Genomic DNA, 19,457 nt, shown 5'->3' on the forward strand with positions numbered 1-19,457 from the left:
CCCATATGTTGGGGTAAACCCCTGTTTGGGCGCACGGGAGAGCTCGGAAGGGAAGGAGCACTGTTTTACTTTTTCAACGCAGAATTGGCTGGAATTGAGATCGGACGCCATGTCGCGTTTGGAGAGCCCCTGATGTGCCTGAACAGTGGAAACTCCCCAATTCTACCTGAAACCCTAATCCAACAACACCCCTAACCCTAATCCCAACGGTAACCCTAACCACACCCCTAACCCTGACACACCCCTAATTCTAATCCCAACCCTAATCCCAACCGTAAATGTAATCCTAACCCTAACTTTAGCCCCAACCTTAACCCTAACTTTAGCCCCAACCCTAACCCTAACTTTAGCCCCAACCCTATACGTAATATATATATATATATATATTTCTCTTACGGTGTTCACTGAAGGGGTTAACTAGTGGAACAGTTTTATAGGTTGGGTCGTTACGGACGCGGCGATACTAAACGTGTACTTTTATTGTTTGTTGTTTTTTTTTATTTAGATAAAGAAATGTATTTATGGGAATAATATATATATTTTTTTCTTTATTCAGGAAATTTTTATTTTTATTTATTTTAACACATGTGGAAAAATTTTTTTTTACTTTCTCCCAGGGGGGGACATCACAGATCGGTGATCTGACAGTTTGCACAGCACTCTGTCAGATCACCGATCTGACTTAGAGCACTGCAGGCTTATCAAGCGCCTGCTCTGAGCAGGCACTCGGTAAGCCACCTCCCTCCCTGCAGGACCCGGATGCCGCAGCCATCTTGGATCCGGGACCTGCAGCGAGGAAGGAGGTAGGAGACCCTCAGAGCAACGCGATCACATCGCGTTGCTCCGGGGGTCTCAGGGAAGCTCGCAGGGAGCCCCCTCCCTGCGCGATGCTTCCCTGTACCGCCGGCACACCGCAATCATGTTTGATCGCGGTGTGCCGGGGGTTATTGTGCCGGGGGCGGACCGTGATCGCTCCTGGCACATAGTGCCGGATGTCAGCTGCGATAGTCAGCTGACACCCGGCCGCGCTCCCCCGTGAGCGCGGCCGATCGCTATGACGTACTATCCCGTCGGTGGGAATTAAGGCCCACCTCACCTCGACGGGATAGTACGTCATATGGGATTAAGGGGTTAAATAAAGGGGGAGTGGTAGTCCCTAGTTAAGACGTAGTCCTTTTACTCTTTCCCCCTACTTCACAGGTGGTGGAAGAAACCCCTGACTTCACCGCAAACCTAAGGGAAATTATTAGAATGGAAGTAAAAGATTCCCTAAAGTCCCTATCTCAAGGGGAAACTTCTAAGAAGAAAAGTGGAGCAAGTTTCTCAGGGTCAGTCCTCAGCTGCCCCTAGGAAAGGCAATTATTCCTCAGAGGCCCTCTGCCTCCTCTTCTGCATCTTCAGAAGAGGATTCCAACCGTTTCTGCATCCCCCTAGATCAGATGGACAAATTGGTCAAGTCAGTAAGGTCCACTATGGGGGTAACTGACACAAAACTGGATCTTTCAGCGCAAGATCTGATGTTCGGCGGCCTTGACCCTAGGAAACACAAATCCTTTCCGTTAAATGACAAAGTTCAGGGCTTGATAACTAGAGAGTGGAAAAACCCAGAGAAGAAGGGCTCTCTACCACCAGCCTTCAAACGAAGATATCCCTTCGAGTGAACAGATAAGGCCCCAAAGATGCATGCAGCTGTAGCTAAATCCTCCAAAAAATCCTCCATTCAGTTTGATGATATGGCCTCCTTTAAAAGATCCGCTAGATAAGAAAGCAGACTCATTTCTGAAAGGGACATGGGAAATGTCAGCCAGTGTCCTAAGACCAGCGGTGGCTGCTACATGCACAGCCAGATCCATGATGGTCTGGCTGGACCAGCTTGAATCCCAGTTAGAAAATGGAGCCTCGAGAGAATCCATCCTTAACTCCCTGCCAATAATTCTGAATGCCGCAGCCTTTTTAGCTGATGCTTCGGCAGACTCGGCAAGGTTGGTGGCCAGGGCTGTAGGACTATCAAATGCTGCACGAAGGGCTCTGTGGCTAAAGTGTTAACCAGGAGACATCCAGGCCAGATCCCATCTCTGCTCCATTCCATGTGAAGGAGAATATCTGTTCGGTCCTGTTCTGGACGAACTTTTGGAAAAGGCTGGAGATGATAAAAAGAAATTCCCCAGTCTGCCGACCCATTCTTATAGACGCCCCTTCACCAGGAAAGTATTTTTTCACAGAAGGGCCAGAGATCAAAGCAGATGGGATGAAAAAAGGAGAGATATCGGATTTATGTTAGGAGGTGGGGGGCGACAGAAAGGAGCATCCCGTGAGCCTAAGAAACCACCCCAATGACTAGCGGCTCCTGTGTGAGGTAGGCTAACTGCCTTCTACCCGGTCTGGTCCCTGATTTCTAATAGCAACTGGATTCTGGGGTTAATAGCCACGGGTCTACGATTAGAATTTCCCTGTATTTCCCGAAACAGGTTTTTGATTACCCCACTCAGATGTTCCCCTTTGGAGCAGGCGGCCCTGGAAGGCGAAATTCATGACCTTTGCTGCAAAAAAGTCCTGACAGAAGTGCCGGAGGAAGATTAGGGGCAGAGGTTTCTACTCTCCTCTGTTCCTGGTCCGTAAGCCAGACTGCACCTTTAGGACCATAATAAATCTGAAAGCCCTCAATTAATTTCTGGTCATTCGGCCGTTTAAAATGGAATCAATCAATTCCACAATAAAATTGTTGTTTGAAAACTGCTTTATGGTGGTGTTTGATCTAAAACACGCCTACTACCACATACCCATTCATGCAGCCCACCAGCGTTTCCTTAGAGTTGGCGGTTCATTTAGGGGGTCAATCTGACATTTCCAATATGTTGCCCTTCCCTTTGGTATTTCAGTCGCCCCCCGAGTGTTCACTAAGGTTATAGCTGAGGTTATGGCCCATCTGTGTGAGTCAGACATTCTAGTGATCCCCTACCTTGATGACTTATTTATTATAGGCAAAACAGCGGAAATTGTTTGGAGCAATTACAAAAAGCAATGTCTGCCCTGGAGTGGTTAGGGTGGCTACTAGTGATGAGCGAATATACTCGTTACTCGAGATTTCCCGAGCACGCTCGGATGTCCTCTGAGTATTTTTTAGTGCTTGGAAATTTAGTTTTTATTGCCGCAGCTGAATGATTTACATCTGTTAGCCAGCATAAGTACATGTGGGGGTTGCCTGGTTGCTAGTGAATCCCCACATGTACTTATGCTGGCTAACAGATGTAAATCATTCAGCTGCGGCAATAAAAACTAAATCTCCGAGCACTAAAAAATACTCGGAGGACACCCGAGCGTGCTCGGGAAATCTCGAGTAACGAGTATATTCGCTCATCACTAGTAGCTACTAAACATAAAAAAATCCCGACTGCAGCCCATGAAAGTTCAACAATTCTTAGGGCTAATCTTAGATTCCCAGAATCAGGAATGCCGTCTGCCTCCCAAAAAGTTAGTCCGCCTACACTATCAGGTCCCGAACGCCTCTAATAACCCCACCATGTCTCTGAGAAAAGCCATGTCTCTTTTGGGCTCTCTCTCGTCCTGTATTCCCGCGGTCCTGTGGGCTCCGTTCCATACAAGGAAACCACAGGGCGAGGTTTTGTTACACCAGAAAATTTGGGGGGGTTACCTAGAAGGCCAGCTAACTTTGTTCCGAAATGCTATAAGATCCCTCAATTGGTGGCTTGACGGAAACAATCTATCCAGAGGGGTGCCCTGGGAATATAACCTAACCCGAATAGTCACCAGGGATGCCAGCCCTTCCGCTTGGAGGGCTCATATGTGTGAGGTTTTAGTCCAGGGACTATGGGAGCATCATCAGGTAGAGATGTTTTCTAACCTGAAAGAATTAACAGCAGTGGAACAGGCAGCTAAAATACTCCTTGTGTATCTACAGGGTCATCATGTACGAGTTTTCTCCGACAATTAGGTCACAATGGCGTAAATAAATCACCAAAGTGGGACTCGTTCCACACCCCTGATGAATGTAGCAGAGCAGCATTTTCTGTCTTTAATTGCTCTGCACATAAAAGGAAAAGAAAACACCACAGCAGATTACTCAAGCCACAATCTTCTAAAACAAGGGGAATGGTCCATAAAAACCGCAATCTTCGACCTGATTGTGCAAATGTGGGGTCAGCCAGAGGTGGATCTCTTTGCCACCATCAGGGCACTAGGAAGGGCCTTAAAGCATCAAAAATCACGCTAGCTAGGTGGATCAAGGGAGGCTATTTAACTAGCATATATCTCAAAGGGCAGGTCGGCACCTGGATGACTGAGGGCGCATTCCACTAGAGCCATGGCAACATTGTGGGCGGCGAGATCGGAGGTTTCGATTGACCAAATGTGTAAGGCTGCTACTTGGTCCTCTCCAAGCACGTTTTTTTAATCATTACAGACTGGATCTGGGAGCTTCCTCAGACCTCTCCTTTGGTGTAAGGGTGCTGCAGGTTGTAGTCCCTCCTTAAATTAGTTATTACTCTCTAATTCTCTCAGGTGGTGCTGTCATGGACGTTTGAATAAAGTCTTAGTTACTGGTTAACGGTGTTTTTCGAAAGTCCATGACAGCACCCGTATATTCCCTCCCTTTTTGTTTAGTTCTGGGTGTGCACTTCTTCCTCTTATCCACATTTTGGTGGATTAGTTTGTAGTTATAGTATTGTACATAAATCATGTCATTAACCTTGGTGGTCCTCTTGTGCTCTGTAATCTAACTGATGTGTGGGAGAGGTGCCGCCCTTTTGTATCTGTAGGTTTCCTGCTCCTGAAGGGCGGATCCCCTCTCGCAGGTGGTGCTGTCATGGACTTTCGACAAACACCGTTAACCGGTGAGTAACTAAGACTTTATGGTATTTTCTATATAGATTTTTGTTTTTTTCTCAATAGAAAGTCTCTAGTGTATTTGACACTTTCAAGATAAGAGATTTTTTTTTTTTCTTTAGAGATACATTTTATAAAGAAATGATACTTTTCCCTTCACCATGACACTATGTACAGAGACAGAGTATCCTACTCCAGGAACCTGGAGGAGCGCAAACATCGGGTGTTACCAGTCTATAAGAATTTACATTCCCTGGTCCAAAAAGAATGGAAGAGGACAGTTAAGAAGGTTCCGATTCTTAGTACTCTTAAAAGGAAATGCCCACTTGAGGAAGAACAGTAAAATTTTGGAAAAATCCCTAAAAATTGATGTTGCCTTTGCCAGGGTTTCTAAAACTGTGCCTTTCCCTTTGGTGATTTCAGAACTCTAAAAGATCCATTAGAAAGGAAAGCTGACACATTCCTCACGGGAACATGGGAGGTGGACGCCGATTCCTTTAAGCCAAGTATAAGGGCCACTTGTACTGCCCAATCTCTGGTTAAATGGCTTCAAAAGCTGGAGTACCAGATAAGGACAAATGTCCTAAAGAACAACTTTTAGGAGCATTACCCACTATTCAAAAAGTAGTGGACGCATGAGTGGATACTGTTAGATTTGCTGCCTGCAAAACTCCGCACGCAAAGCCCTCTCATTTAATAATTTTATCAGCAGACCTCCAGTCAAAAATAAAACTGCCATTCCTTGCCAGGGTGACATTTTCTTTTGGCGGTCCTTGATGAGATTCTAGAGCAGGCAGGAGATAAAGGAATTTTCCCTCTCCCCTTCAGAGAGATCGAAAGTCCTTTCTGGGTTCAGCAACCAGAGGAAGAAGCCAGAGAAAAGATAGTGGAAGGGGTGGATGAGCCCAGGGAAGAGAGAAAAGTCCATCCTAAGGAATACCTATTTAATAAGACCAGCACCTATAGAGGAGGACTCAAACAACAATGATGCCAGACTTTCAGTAGGGGGAAGATACTTTTTCCAGGGGCCTCAGACTGAATTTTTCTTTTCCCCTACTCGGATGATAGAGACTCGGGTGTAAAAAAACAAAACAAACAAATTGTATTAGAAAAAGAGGTCTTATAATTTAATGAAGAAATGTGTGATAGTAAGAGTGCCAGAGCCAGAAGAAAGAAAATAGTTTTACAGCAGTTTATTTCAAATAAGAAAACCAGATGGTTACTACAGAATCATAATCAATTTAAAAGCCTTGAATTGTTAAATAAAAGCGGAAAAATTAAAAACGGAAACCCCAAGATCTACAATTAAACTTCTATACCCCTTTTGTTTCAAGGCAGAAATAGACTTAAAAGAGGAAAATTCAAAAGATCAGAATAAAAATCCTAAAAGATCAGATAGAACATGTTATCTCAGTAAGAGAAGCCATGTCCTTTTTAGGATTCCTAACTGCCACTGTTCCAGCGGTTCAGTGGGCTCAGTTGCAAACAAGAAGTCTACTCTGGGAATACAGGCTATGAGAGATAAGTTAGAATACAAATTTTGACTGTCTACAAGGTATCTAAACTCTCTAAGATGGTGGATGGATACTGAAAACCTCTTAAAAGGGGTTCCATGGACTGTCAAAGAACCAGTGGTAATTACCACGGAATCATGTCCAGTAGGTTGGCGTTCCCACCTAGTTTGTTTTCAAGGACAGTGGGATTCCAGAATAAAAAAAAAAAAAACTTCCTTCAACCTAAAAGATCTGACCGCAGTCAGGAAGGCCTTACAGGCAGACTTGTAATGGAGTACAGGAAAGAACGTGGTAATTCTATGTGACAACAATACCACAATGGCCTATTTAAATCACCAAGGGGGAACAAGGTCACATCCATTAATGTCAGAGGTAGAAATAATTTTTTCCATAGCTGAGCAACATTTTTTTTTATCCCTATCAGGCTGACACTTAAGGGGATCAGAAAATATCATTGCGGACTACCTTAGTCGCTATTTGCTCAGTCAAGGGTAATTGGCCCTAGACAAGAGCATTTTCAGACAAATTTGTTTGGCATGGGGTTTTCCAGAAGTATATTTATTTGCTACTCTAGAAAAAATCACCTGGTAGAACTTTTTTTTTCTCTAAACCCAAAGGAGTTTCGAAATGGGGTAGATGCAATTCTGCAGAAATGGGATTTTCAGTTGGTCTATGCCTTTCCACTTTTTTCCCTAATTCCGATGGTATTGAAAATAAATAAGTCAGGATAATATTAATTGCCCCCTTCTGGCCGAAAAGGGCCTGGTTTACTTTACTAAGGGTCATGGCAGTCTCAGAACCCTGGATTTTATCTGACAATTCAAACCTGTCCCAATGTCCAGTGATGCACCCTCAGGTTCCCAATCTACACCTGACAGCCTGAAACTTTAAATGGGATTGTTATTAGCCAGGGGGTTCTCGCAGAATTTAATTTCCACTCTCCTGTTGAGTAGAAAGGAAGTTGCCTCCCTTAAATACACAAAAATATAGAATACGTTTTTAGAATTATCCGTTTAGGTCATGACCACCCAAAATCGGCTAGGTCCCATTTCGGCAGTAATAGAATTCCTCCAGAAAGGGCTGAAGAGGCTCCTCTCCACAAGCACTTTAAAAGTTCAAGTATCAGCCTTGGGGCGGGGTCACACCACCGTAGAATACGGACGAGTGCTATGCAAGAAAACATCTATGTTAATCTATGGGGCAGCTCACATCACCGTATTTTTTCTCAGGTGTATTCGGCGTCCGTGCAAAATCGCAGCATGCTGCGATTGTATGCGTATATCGTCCGAGTCTCGCCAATGCAAGCCTATGGATGTGAGAAAAAATCTGACACCGCACGGACCATCTGTGTGACTTGTGAGAAATACGCACACATTTTGCTCATTTCAGCCCATTGGGCCTTTATATTCAATGGGGGAAATCAGTGAGAAATGTAAAGCCATACATATGTCATACTGATGTCATACCTAGTGATGAGCGAGTATACTCGTTGCTCGGGTTTTCCAGAGCTCGCTCGGGTGATCTCCGAGTATTTGTGACTGCTCGGAGATTTAGTTTTTGTTGACATTTTACAGCTTCTAGCCAGCCTGAGTACATGTGGGGGTTGCCTGGTTGCTAGGGAATCCCCACATGTAATCAAGCTGTCTAGTAGCCGCAAATCGTTCAGCTGCGTCAAGGAAAACTAAATCTCTGAGCAGTCGTAAATACTTGGAGACCACCCGAGCGTGCTCGGGAAAACCCAAACAACGAGTGTACTTGCTCATCACTAGTCATATGGATACATAGGTGCGAGAAAAATTGCATCATCCCATTGCAAACACATTACACACGGATGACCATACGGAGAACACTCTTTCAACTCTCGGCAGGGAGACTCGGACCTATTTTCCATATGTTAAGTGTGACTCCAGCCTTAGAAGCATTATTTGATCGCAAGATTGCTGATCACCCATGGGTACATAGGTCTAGTAAACCCTTTACTCCTCAAGGTGGTTTGCACAGTAATGACTAGGCCAATTTTTACAATTCTGACCAGTGTCACTTTGAGGTAATAACTCGGGAATGCTTTGACAGAGCCCAATAATTTTGAGACATAATGTACTTCAAGATAGTGGTAATATTTGTTCAATATGACTTGAGTTTATTTGTGAAAAAAAAATGGAAATTTGGAGAAAATTTGAAACATTATGCAATTTTCAAACTTTGAATTCTTATGCCCTTAAATAAGAGAGAGAGGTCACACAAAATTGTTAATAAATAACATTTCCCATATGTCTACTTTACATTAGCACAATTTTTGCAATTTTTTTTGTTAGAAAGTTACAAGGATTAAAAGTTGACCAGCGATTTCTCATTTTTCCAACAAAATTTGCAAAACCATTTTTTCAGGGACCACATTACATTTGAAGTGATTTTGGAGGGGTCTATATGACACAAAATACCGAAGAGTGACACCATTCTAAAAACTGCACCCCTCAAAGTGCTCAATACCACATTCGTTTATAAACCCTTCAGGTGCTTCACAGGAGTTTTTGCAACAGAAAAAAAATGAATATTTAACTTTTTTTTTTCACAAAAATTTTACTTTAGACCCAATTTTTTTTTTATTTTTGCAAGGGCAACAGGAAAAAATTGACTCCAAAATTTGTTGTGTAATTTCTTCTGAGCATGCCAATACCCCATATGTGTGGGAAAACTACTCTTTGGGCACATAGCAGAGCTCGGAAGGGAAGGAGCGCCATTTTACTTTTTTTAATGCAATATTTGCTGGAACAATTCGCAAACACCATGTCCCATTTGGTGAGTGCCTCCTGTGCCTAAACAGTGGAACCCCCCCACAAGTGACCCCATTTTGGAAACTTGACACCTTAAGGATTGTATTTAGATGTGGATAGCACCTTGAACCCCCAGGTGCTTCACAGAAGTTTAATAATGTTGAGCCGTGAAAATAAAATCACATTTTCCTCATAAAAATGTTGTTATAACCCCAATTTTTTATTTTCACAAGGTTAACAGGAGAAATTGCACCATTTGTTGTGCAATTTCTCCTGATTACGCTCATATGTGAGGGAAAACTACTTTTGAGGCACAGTAAAAAGCTCAGAAGAGAAGAAGCGACACATTAGAGTTCATATTTTGCTGGAATGGTTTGAGGGTGCCATGTCACATTAGCAGAGCCCCTGAGGTGCCAGAACAACAGAACTCCCCCATATGTGAACTCATTTTACAAACTTCACCCCCCCAGTGAATTCATCTAGGGGTGCAGTGATCATATTGAAACCACACGTGTCTCACAGAATTTTATACTATTGAGTGGTTAAGAAAGAATAAATTACATTTTTACTACTAAAATGTGTTTAGCCCCAAGTTTTTAATTTTTCTAAGGGCTAATAGGAGATATTTTTATGACAAATTGAGGTCCATTTTTTTTACCAAGGTGACAATACCCTACATGTAATCAGGAAATACTTTTCAGGCACAGTGCAAAGCTCAGAAGGGAAGGAGTGCATATTATAGTGCAGATATTAGTATTATGGTTTGTGAGTGCCATGACCCACTGGGAATGCCCTGAGGTGCCAGCACAGCAGAACCCCCTATGTGACCCCATTTTACAGACCTCTTAAGGAAATCATCTAGGGGTGCAGTGATCATATTGACACCATGGGTGTATCACAGAATTTTGTACCATTGGGCAGGGAAGAAAAAATAATTACATTTTTACCACCAAAATTTTGTATAATCCCCAGATTTTCGATTTGCTCACAAGAAGTGGTTAAAAATGGCACCATAATTTATCCCACAATTTCTACTGAATGTGGCAATACCACATATTTGTCACACTAGGTGGGGGAAAAGTAAGGTGCACAATAATGGTGAAAGGGAGGGAATGCCGAAGCACTAGAGAAGGAGGAGTAGAGACCCCTAGGCAGATCTAACAACAGCCTGTCTGCCCTAAACATCCCTAAATAGGTTTTGCGCCTATCGCCGAGCAGGAACTCTGGCTTGTCAAGGTAGGGAGGCTTATTTGGTATGTCACTCTCCACAAGGAGAAGCCTTACCCCTTAGACCCCAGTCCAGAGCTTCTCACTTAGCCAAATCAGATCTCATACTTTGCACTGATGAGAGCAAATAGCCCGAAACACCGTGTCTGCAAATTGAGATTCTGATTTGGCTTTTATCCTAAGCCATATTGCAAGACTCGTTAAAGGGTTGATGGTGACTTGTAGGATCGCTACTTCCAACAGGTGGCGCTATATAGAGTACAAGTCCTCTTTCTCTCTGAAGAGGCAATTTGCATATAAAATTTCCCAGAGGAACATTGCACGGCGAATAAAGCCTCCTTGCCATATATTTCCGTTAGCTGATGACGACCTAAGTGGGTAATTGCTTTTTGTGTGGATTGAGTAGAAACTTTTGTTAGGAACATTTTACATAATGTAACATTTGGGATCACATTTATCCAGCGCTCTATGCTGAGTACTTACATTGGGGTTTCCATCTAAATCTTTGAGTGATGTAATTTAGATGAAACCCCCGAGGGATCCCTTCACGAGAATGAGACTGCAGAGTTCTGGACTCAGTCTGGCCTCTGTTCAGTGGTGTCGGTCTTTTCAGAAGTGCTCAAAACTGTGGCGGACGGCTCTTTTATGCTCCCCTCAAAAGACACCGCCGGATCATACGCCAGATGGCGTCCGCAGTGCCTCCATCTGTCTCATTATAGGGAATCTTCTGCCAGCATTTCTGTAACAATCACATATTTCAGAGCTTTACATGGAAACCCCGTGGTAAGCACTCAGCGCAGTGCGCAGGATAAATGTGCGCTGAGCCTTACTGTCTTTGAGAGGCAGAATAAAATCAACATCAGGTGAAGAATTATTTTTATTCTATGCCATTCCTCGTGTGGTAAAAGTGATTAGGCGACTTAATTCTTTGGGTTGGTGCTATTACAGCAATACCATATTTATAACAGTTTTTTATGTTGGCTGCTGTCACACACTAAGACACTTTTTTTGCTAAAACTAGTTTTTGTATCTGCGTATTTTGGGGACTATAATTTTTTCATGTTTCGGCTGACAGAGTCACATTAGAGCTTGTTTTTTGCGGGAAGAGTTGACGTTTTTATTGGTACCATTTTCGGGTATATGACAAGTTTTGATCGCTTTCGATTCCGATTTTTGGGAGGCAGAATTAACAAAAAACAGCAATTATTATTATTTTATTAATACTATTCATTTTTATAGCACCATTTATTCCATGGCGCTTTACACGTGGAAGGGGAAATTATAGACAGGTGCAATAAACATGAGCAAAACAAGGCACACACAAGTACAGAGGGAGAGAGGACCCTGCTCGTGAGGGCTCACAGTTTACAGGGGATGGGTGAGGATACACTAGGAGACGGTAGAGCTAGTTGTGCGGCGGTTCAGCAGACTAAGGATCAGTGTAGGTTGTAGGCTTGTCGGAAGAGGTGGGTCTTCAGGTACTTTTTGAAGGTTTCCATGGTAGGTGAGAGTCTGATGTGTTGGGATAGAGTGCTCCTGTGCTTCCCCCATACTCTGGAACTGTCTTGTATGTGGTTGTGGGAAGAAGAGATAAGAGGGGAGTAGAGACGGAGATCTTGAGAGGATCGAAGGTTGCGTGTGGGTAAGTACCGGGAGACAATGTCACAGATGTATGGAGGAGACAGGTTGTGGATGGCTTTGTATGTCATAGTTAGGGTTTTGAACTGGAGCCTCTGGACAATAGGAAGCCAGTGAAGGGCTTGGCAGAGAGGAAAGGCTGGGGAATAATGTGGAGACAGGTGGATTAATCGGGCAGCAGAGTGTAGGATGGATTAGAGAGGTGCCAGAGTGCTAGAGGGGAGGCCAGAGAGTAGGTGGTTGCAGTAATCGAGGCAGGAGATAAGGGCGTGCACTAGTGTTTTTGTGGTTTCATGGTCAAGGAATGCACGGATCAAGGAAATATTTTTGAGTTTGAGTCGGCAGGAGGAGGCAAGGGCTTGGATATGTGGCTTGAAAGAGAGGGCAGAGTCGAAGATCACCCCGAGGCACCGAGCGTGTGGGACTGGGGAAAGTGAGCAGCCATTGACATTGATGGATAGGTCTCATGGAGGGGCAGAGTGAGATGGGGGAAAGATGATGAATTCTGTTTTGTCCATTTTCAATTTTAGAAAGCGAGCAGAAAAGAAAGCTGAAATAGCAGACATTGTGGGATTTTGGTCAGTAAGGAAGTGAGGTCAGGTCCAGAGAGGTAGATACTGTAAACCGTGGGATTCTATGAGCTTTCCCAGGCCGAAGGTGATGGAGAAGAGCAGGGGCCCTAGGACTGAGCCTTGGGGAACACAGACAGATGGGGCGAGGTGAGAAGGTGGTGTAGGAGAGGGAGACACTGGATGTTCAGTCTGTTAGATATGATGAGATCCAGGATAGGCCCAAGACTGTGATGCCAAGAGATGAGAGAATTTGTAGCAGGAGGGAATGGTCGACAGTGTCGAAAGTAGAAGACCGGTCCAGGAGAAGGAGGACACAGTAGTTTTGCTTGCTCTTGGTGGTTAGTAGGTCATTGGTGACTTTAGTTAGGGCAGCTTCAGTTGAGTGATGCGGTCAGAAGCCAGATTGTAAGCAGTCAAAGAGGGAGCAGGAAGAGAGGTGGGGGGACAGTTCAAGATGAACATGCTGTTCCAGTAGTTTTGAGACATAAGGGAGAAAAGTTATCTGGCGATAACTAGATACAGAGGATGGGTCGACGGAGGGCTTTTTGAGGATGGGTGTGATCGAGGCATGCTTGAAGGATGAGGGGAAGGCACCATTTATAAGTGAGATGTGTAAGGGTTGGGATGAAGACTGGCGAGGTTAGGGATGAGGTGGGTCAAGCGTGCAAGTGGTAAGATGTGATCTTGACAGGAGGGTGGAGAGCTGATCTTCTGTCATGGTGGAGAAGCTGGTTTTGGAGGAACAGGGCTGAGAAGTGAAGAGGGGCTTTGGGGTCTGCGGGCCGAAGCTTTCTCTGATCATATCGATCTTCTGCTTAAAGAAGGAGGCAAAGTCTTTGGCAGAAATGAGAGGAGAGGGAGGAGGTGCTGGGGGATGGAGTAGAGAATTGAAATTGTTGAAAAGCTGTTTAGGGTTGTGAGACAGGGAGAATATGAGAAATGAGAAGTTTGTTTTGCGGCAGTGAGTGTGGACTTGAAGCTGGCGAGGGACTGCTTGCATGCGATGAAGTGCTCGGCAGAGTGGGATCTCTTCCATTTCTGCTCAGCGACCCTGGAAGCCTGTCTCAGTTCTTTAGTCAGGCTGGACAGCCAGGGCTTCCTGTTGATTGTACAAATTTTGCTATGCGTGAGGGGGGCAGCCGAATCAATTGTTGCTGTTATTGTGGTGGTATAAATTGGCAGCAGCATCTGTGTCATGAAGGGAAGCTATGTCTATAAGAGGGAAAAAAGACTCAGAGAGTGATTGTAAATTGAGGTGTTTGAGATTTCTGTGAGGGTGAGTTTGTGGAGTGGGGATTGCACACTAGGAGAGGAGAGGGAAGAGAAAGTCAGTAGGTTGTGGTCAGAGAGGAGGAGGGGTGAGTTAGTGAGATTAGTAAGGGAACAGAGGTGGGGGAAGATAAGGTCCAGGGTGTTACCATCTTTGTGAGTGGCCGCAGAGGACCATTGAGTGAGGCTAAAGGAGGCAGTGAGCGATAATAGTTTAGAGGCAGCTGAGGTGGAAGTGTCAATGGGGATGTTGAAGTCACCCATGATGATAGTGGGGGATGTCAGCAGAGAGGAAATGAAATAGCCAGGTCTAGAAAGGTGGAGATGGCTAGTTCTGGGGGGTGGTAGATGACAGCCAGCTGGAGGTTGGAGGGGGAGTAGATGCGAACGGAGTGCAACTCAAACGAGGGGAGAGTAGCAGAGGGGGTAGTGGAATTGGGATTCAGGAATTGTTTTTTTTGGGGGGAGGGGTGTTTGTCGTTACGCGTGTGGTAAAATTAATAAGGCAGCTTTATTCTTCAGGTCAGTACGATTACAGCGATACCACATTTATATATTTTTTAAAGGTTTTGGCACTTTTGTACAATAAAAACTATTTTATAGAAAAAAAAATTGCATCACTTTATTCTGAGAGCCATACCTTTTTTTATTTTTCCGCTGATGGGGCTTTATGATTGCTTGTTTTTTGGAGGACAAGATGACATTTTCAGCGGTACCATGTTTATATTCATCTTTTTGATCAGGTTTTATTCCACTTTTTGTTTGGCGGTGTGATGATAAAGCATTGTTTTTTGCCTTTTTTTTTTTTTTTTTTTTTTTTTTTACTAGTCACACAGTTTTATAGGTTGGTTCGTTCCAAACGCGGCAATACCAAATATGGATACTTTTATTGTTTATATTTTTTCCTTTTCATAAAAATATTTATGGGTACAACATATTTTTATTTTTTTATTATTAGTTTGTTTGTTTTTTCACATTTTTACTGTCCCACCATAAACTTTCATTTTTTGCAGACTGATTGCTTGTATAGCATAGGTATGCAGAAGCATCGCTATGCTATGCAAGCTGTCAGCGCTGCACTGACAGGCAAACTTGCCTCTTCATGCTCTGAGCATGATCAAGCAACTTTGCTAGCTCTGGTGGACCTGGATGTCATCAAGACGACATCGGGTTACCATGGCAATGATCGGGACGCCACTATGACATTAAAGCATCTTTTTCATAGAGACCAGTAGCAGCCCTCGGCTAGCTCCCTGTGATCTGAATTTAGTTTTGAATGCTCTTACAAAGGCTCCTTTCGAACCTATGGCATCTTCTACTATTAGTATGCTTGCACTAAAAACAGTACTTCTGGTTGCACTAACCTCAGGTGGGTGAGCAAGTTACAAACTATTTTGGTCAACCTCTGTTTTACAAACATCTTGGAATATAGGCATAACATTGTAGCCGGATCCGGAACTCTTCCCAAAAGTAAGTTGTAGGTTTCACAGAAGTCAGGAAATGGTTCTTCCTTCATTTTGTGATAAACCAGAAACCCAAGGAAAAGCACCGTTTCACTCCCTGGATATTAAGTGTATCCTGAGATACCTTGACAAGGCACTGGATGAAGTCCTCGGCCATGTTTATTATTTTCTCAGGTGCCAAGTAAGGATTAAGGTTAGCCTATTCTGCTTCTGACCGTAATCCCCATCAAGAAATTAGAGAACACTCTACAAGAACCATAGCTACCTCTTAGGAGAAAAGAGCGGATGTCTTTATTGATCAAATCTGCAAGGCAGTAGTCTGGTCATCTCCTTCCGCCTTCGTTAAGCACTGCAGGATGAATCTAGGACTCTGTGATCTTTCCTTTGGGAGAAAGGTTCTTTCAGTGGTGGTCCCTCCCTAGGGATTTCTTCTATTTTACTCTCTCTGTATGGTGCTGTCATGGAGAAAAGAAAAGATAATTGCTTACTTGTAATTTGATTTTCCAGAACCATGACCGCACTGTCCTACTTCCATCCCTTATATTTCTGGTGATAAAAGGCTTTCCTCTTTTTCACAAAAAAAAATTATATATAATAGTATATGGTGAAGAATAATTGATAGTTTGTATGTATACAGTATATGTCAGTTAACTCTTGTGCTCTGTAAACACACAGGGGAAGTAGAGAGGTACCGCCCCTTTTATTTCGATAGGTTTCCTGTTCCTGGTTGCGGATACTCTCTATGTATGGTGCTTTCATAGTTCTGGAAAATCAAATTATTGATAAGCAATTATCAGCTTTTTTTTTTCATTTTATTATAAAATATTGAAGTCTTAATAGGGATTGAGAACAGTTTTGACCTGCTAATACTTTCAATTTATGAACCGCTCTCCTTTTCCTACCTTGTGTCAATCATCATGATATTTTGTCCTTCTAGCTTATAAATACTTTGGAGACACACAACCTCAGTACCTTTAAGTCTTTGTTCAGACATCCCTGATTTCTCTCGAATGTATGTTTGTTCATCAGTGTTTTGGATCCTATTTTATCAGTGTTTGGTCGATGTCAAGTATTACCAACAGTTATTTTCTTTTTTCCACTGGTGGAAAAAAACTACAAAGCTTCTCCTGTTCATTGCAAGGTTAATCATGGACAGCACATGAACCAATAGACATATATGGGTCATATTGATCAAGGATTTAGATTAAAAATTGACGTGTCACCGTGATATTTTCTGGATCACTCGGTTCACAAAAAACACAGACATGTCAAAAGCCCCATAGATTATAATGGTTTATGTTCTATTCATGGTTATGAGACTCATGGATGTGTGAATAAGGCCTTATTCTGATAGTTATTGCTGGTTGTCAATGTTCTATTTTAATCCACGTGTTCCAAATAAAGTTACTTTGTAACAGAAATGCTTTTGGTGTTCTATGAATTCGACACAATTTGCTTTGTGATGTGTTATTGTGACATGGTTTTACATATGCATAATGCAACATAAATCTAAGATGGGGGAGGGGAATAACTGCACAAACCAGTTTGATAGGTTTAGTATTCGGACAGTTAATCTGCCATAGGCATCAACTTATATACAAGCAGAAAAGTTCTAACCCGGTGGGATTAATTGTTGGATTTATGTACAAGTGTCGGACACAATCAGTATGTTTTTCTTAGGTCGGGGTCACACTTGCAGGTTCAATGCGAGGACCGGAGTGTGTGGCTGCATGTATTTCTATGCAGCCGCACGCTCTGGTCCCCAGTGCTGGCGGCAGTGCCAGGACTTGATGCGAGAGACTTGCATTGAACTCGGCAAGTGTGACACCGGCCTTGAAAGGGTGGTGCAGAATTAGAAAAAAATTACCTATCCATTAGTTGGCTTAGGCCGGGATCACACATGCGAGAAATACGTCCGAGTCTCGCATGGTAGGAGCTCCTGAGTGACGGCGGCAATGCGGGGTATTACCATGCGAGACTCAGACGTATTTCTCGCATGTGTGATCCCGGCCTTATAGTAGCTTCGCTCACCTGCAGTAAATGAGACTGTGTACCCTATGCATAGGATGTTAGATGTTTGTTCATGTAACAAATGTACTATTTTTGCTGCAGATAACTGATGGTTATTACTTTTTAACAGATCAAAATTAATGTTAATGTAGTTTCACCAAAAACAATTCCTAAAAAAAAAAGACTTCAGATGTAGGAAAGCACTTATTTATTCTTTGTTCAGTGCCCATACAATGTAATGCTGGTTTCAGTTGATGCTTGTGGATTATAACTGTGCTTTCAGGAAGTTTGTTTCCTCTTTGTAAACCTTGGCGTGAACATTTGCATGATCTGCGCTCTTCTCCCTGCAGAAGATCAGCTTCTACTTGCACAAAGATTGTCAGAAAGCAGAAGCCAACAAATATGTAGCGTCTGCTGTCAGAGAGGCAATGTGACGACCACAGGACCATGCACTGGGAGATAAAAGGGGTCAGAAAAGAGAGTCCAGAGGGCACACAACTATCCTTGGCCACGCAACATTTGGTCAACTAATATAAGAGGTAGGAAAACCTAAAGATATGTCAAGTGGTGACTATCAAATGCTGATAAGAAGTCAGTCCAGTTTAATGACAAGACTCTGTTTAAACATTGTGGTGGCAGAATATGGCATGACCTTAGATATTTGCTACAAGTGGCAGCAGCACTATGAATGCTGTTGTAACCTGAAGGACACATTGCGGCACATAGACCACATGTTTGTCTAATATGGCACAATCGAGATGTCTGTAAAGTAACCCTACTACTGAATTAGCAGCAATTCACTTCCCCGCTATGACTGAAGGATTGCATATATCGTGTTTATGTGAAAAGTCTTGGCGCCGCATGAAAATGACGGTATAGGCACATGGTTTCCATTGTTCCCTCATTTCAAATATACAGTTCTTGATATGGTGAAGATGAATCGCACTAGGAAAATAAGTCCGGGATGATTTTACTGTAGCCTTCTAAAATCTGTTAATACTCTACAGTGACGGCTTTCGTTCTGAGGTATTCATGAAGAGCTTCCTCCCCTGCAGTAAAGAAATACAAGTTTTGATCAGCCATTGTTATATTTTTCAAATTGCTGAAAATCTGAACTTTTACATGTTTAAAAAAAGCTTCCAACAAGGCTTAAAAAATCCACAATGCACAATACTTAAAATTCATTTACCATTTCATCACCAGAGCAACCTCTTGACGCTAAAGGGGTATTCTTATCTGAACCACAATCCCATTTTTTTGAGAAAGGGGCACAGACCCGCAAAGTTGTAAGTGTAAAGTTGGTTAGAATTTCCATTGATTGGTAAGAGAATTTCATCCACCTATCCACTGACATAAGGACCACCCATTGTGACAATAGATGTAGGGCACATTGGTGGGTTCCACCTCTACTATACAATTATATCAAATCCTGTGGATATACTATAAACGTTTGAGGTAGGAGCACCCATTCAAGGATATCCGTCACCAGATTTCACAGTACAAACCGCATACCTGAATAAACACATCTTTTAGACCTGATAGGACTTGTGTACTTGCTGTAATAATCCATGTCAGACTGGCCATGTAATTCTTTTTCAAAATTCACTGCTTAATATGAAAATACAACCCCAATTCCCAAAAAGTTGTGATGCTCTGTAAAATTCAAAGAAAGGAACAATGCGACGATTTGGAAATCTCTTAGGCTACGTTCACATTTGCGTTGTGCGCCGCAGCGTCGGCGCCGCAGCGCACAACGCAAACAAAAACGCAGCAAAACGCATGCACAACGCTGCGTTTTGCACCGCATGCGTCGTTTTTTTCATTGAATTTGGACGCAGCAAAAATGCAACTTGCTGCGTCCTCTGCGCCCCGACGCGGGCGCCGCAGCGACGCATGCGGCGCAAAACGCAAGTGCGCCGCATGTCCATGCGCCCCCATGTTAAATATAGGGGCGCATGACGCATGCGGCGCCGCTGCGGCGCCCGACGCTGCGGCGCTGGCCGCAAATGTGAACGTAGCCTAATAGATACATTTTATGAAGAACAGAACATAGATCAAAGATCAGTAGGTGAGAATTAGACATTTTTACATTTCATTTGAAAAAATGAATTAATTTGGAAAATGACGGCAGCAACACATTTAAAAAAA

At 43.2% G+C, this 19,457-nt stretch overlaps 1 protein-coding gene across 1 annotated transcript in view; it reads right to left on the reverse strand.

Moving 5' to 3' along the window:
- Positions 1-17,500: 17,500 nt before the first annotated feature.
- The window catches only part of ALDH1L2 (aldehyde dehydrogenase 1 family member L2), a 93,549-nt gene continuing 91,592 nt past the window's right edge, over positions 17,501-19,457 (reverse strand). The window contains exon 23 of the mRNA XM_077265670.1: positions 17,501-18,358. Coding sequence (XP_077121785.1) covers positions 18,303-18,358 — 56 coding nt within the window. The 3' untranslated portion in view covers positions 17,501-18,302. The remainder of the gene's footprint in view (positions 18,359-19,457) is intronic.

This window comes from Ranitomeya variabilis, chromosome 5 (assembly GCF_051348905.1).
Source record: "Ranitomeya variabilis isolate aRanVar5 chromosome 5, aRanVar5.hap1, whole genome shotgun sequence".
Taxonomy (NCBI): domain Eukaryota; kingdom Metazoa; phylum Chordata; class Amphibia; order Anura; family Dendrobatidae; genus Ranitomeya; species Ranitomeya variabilis.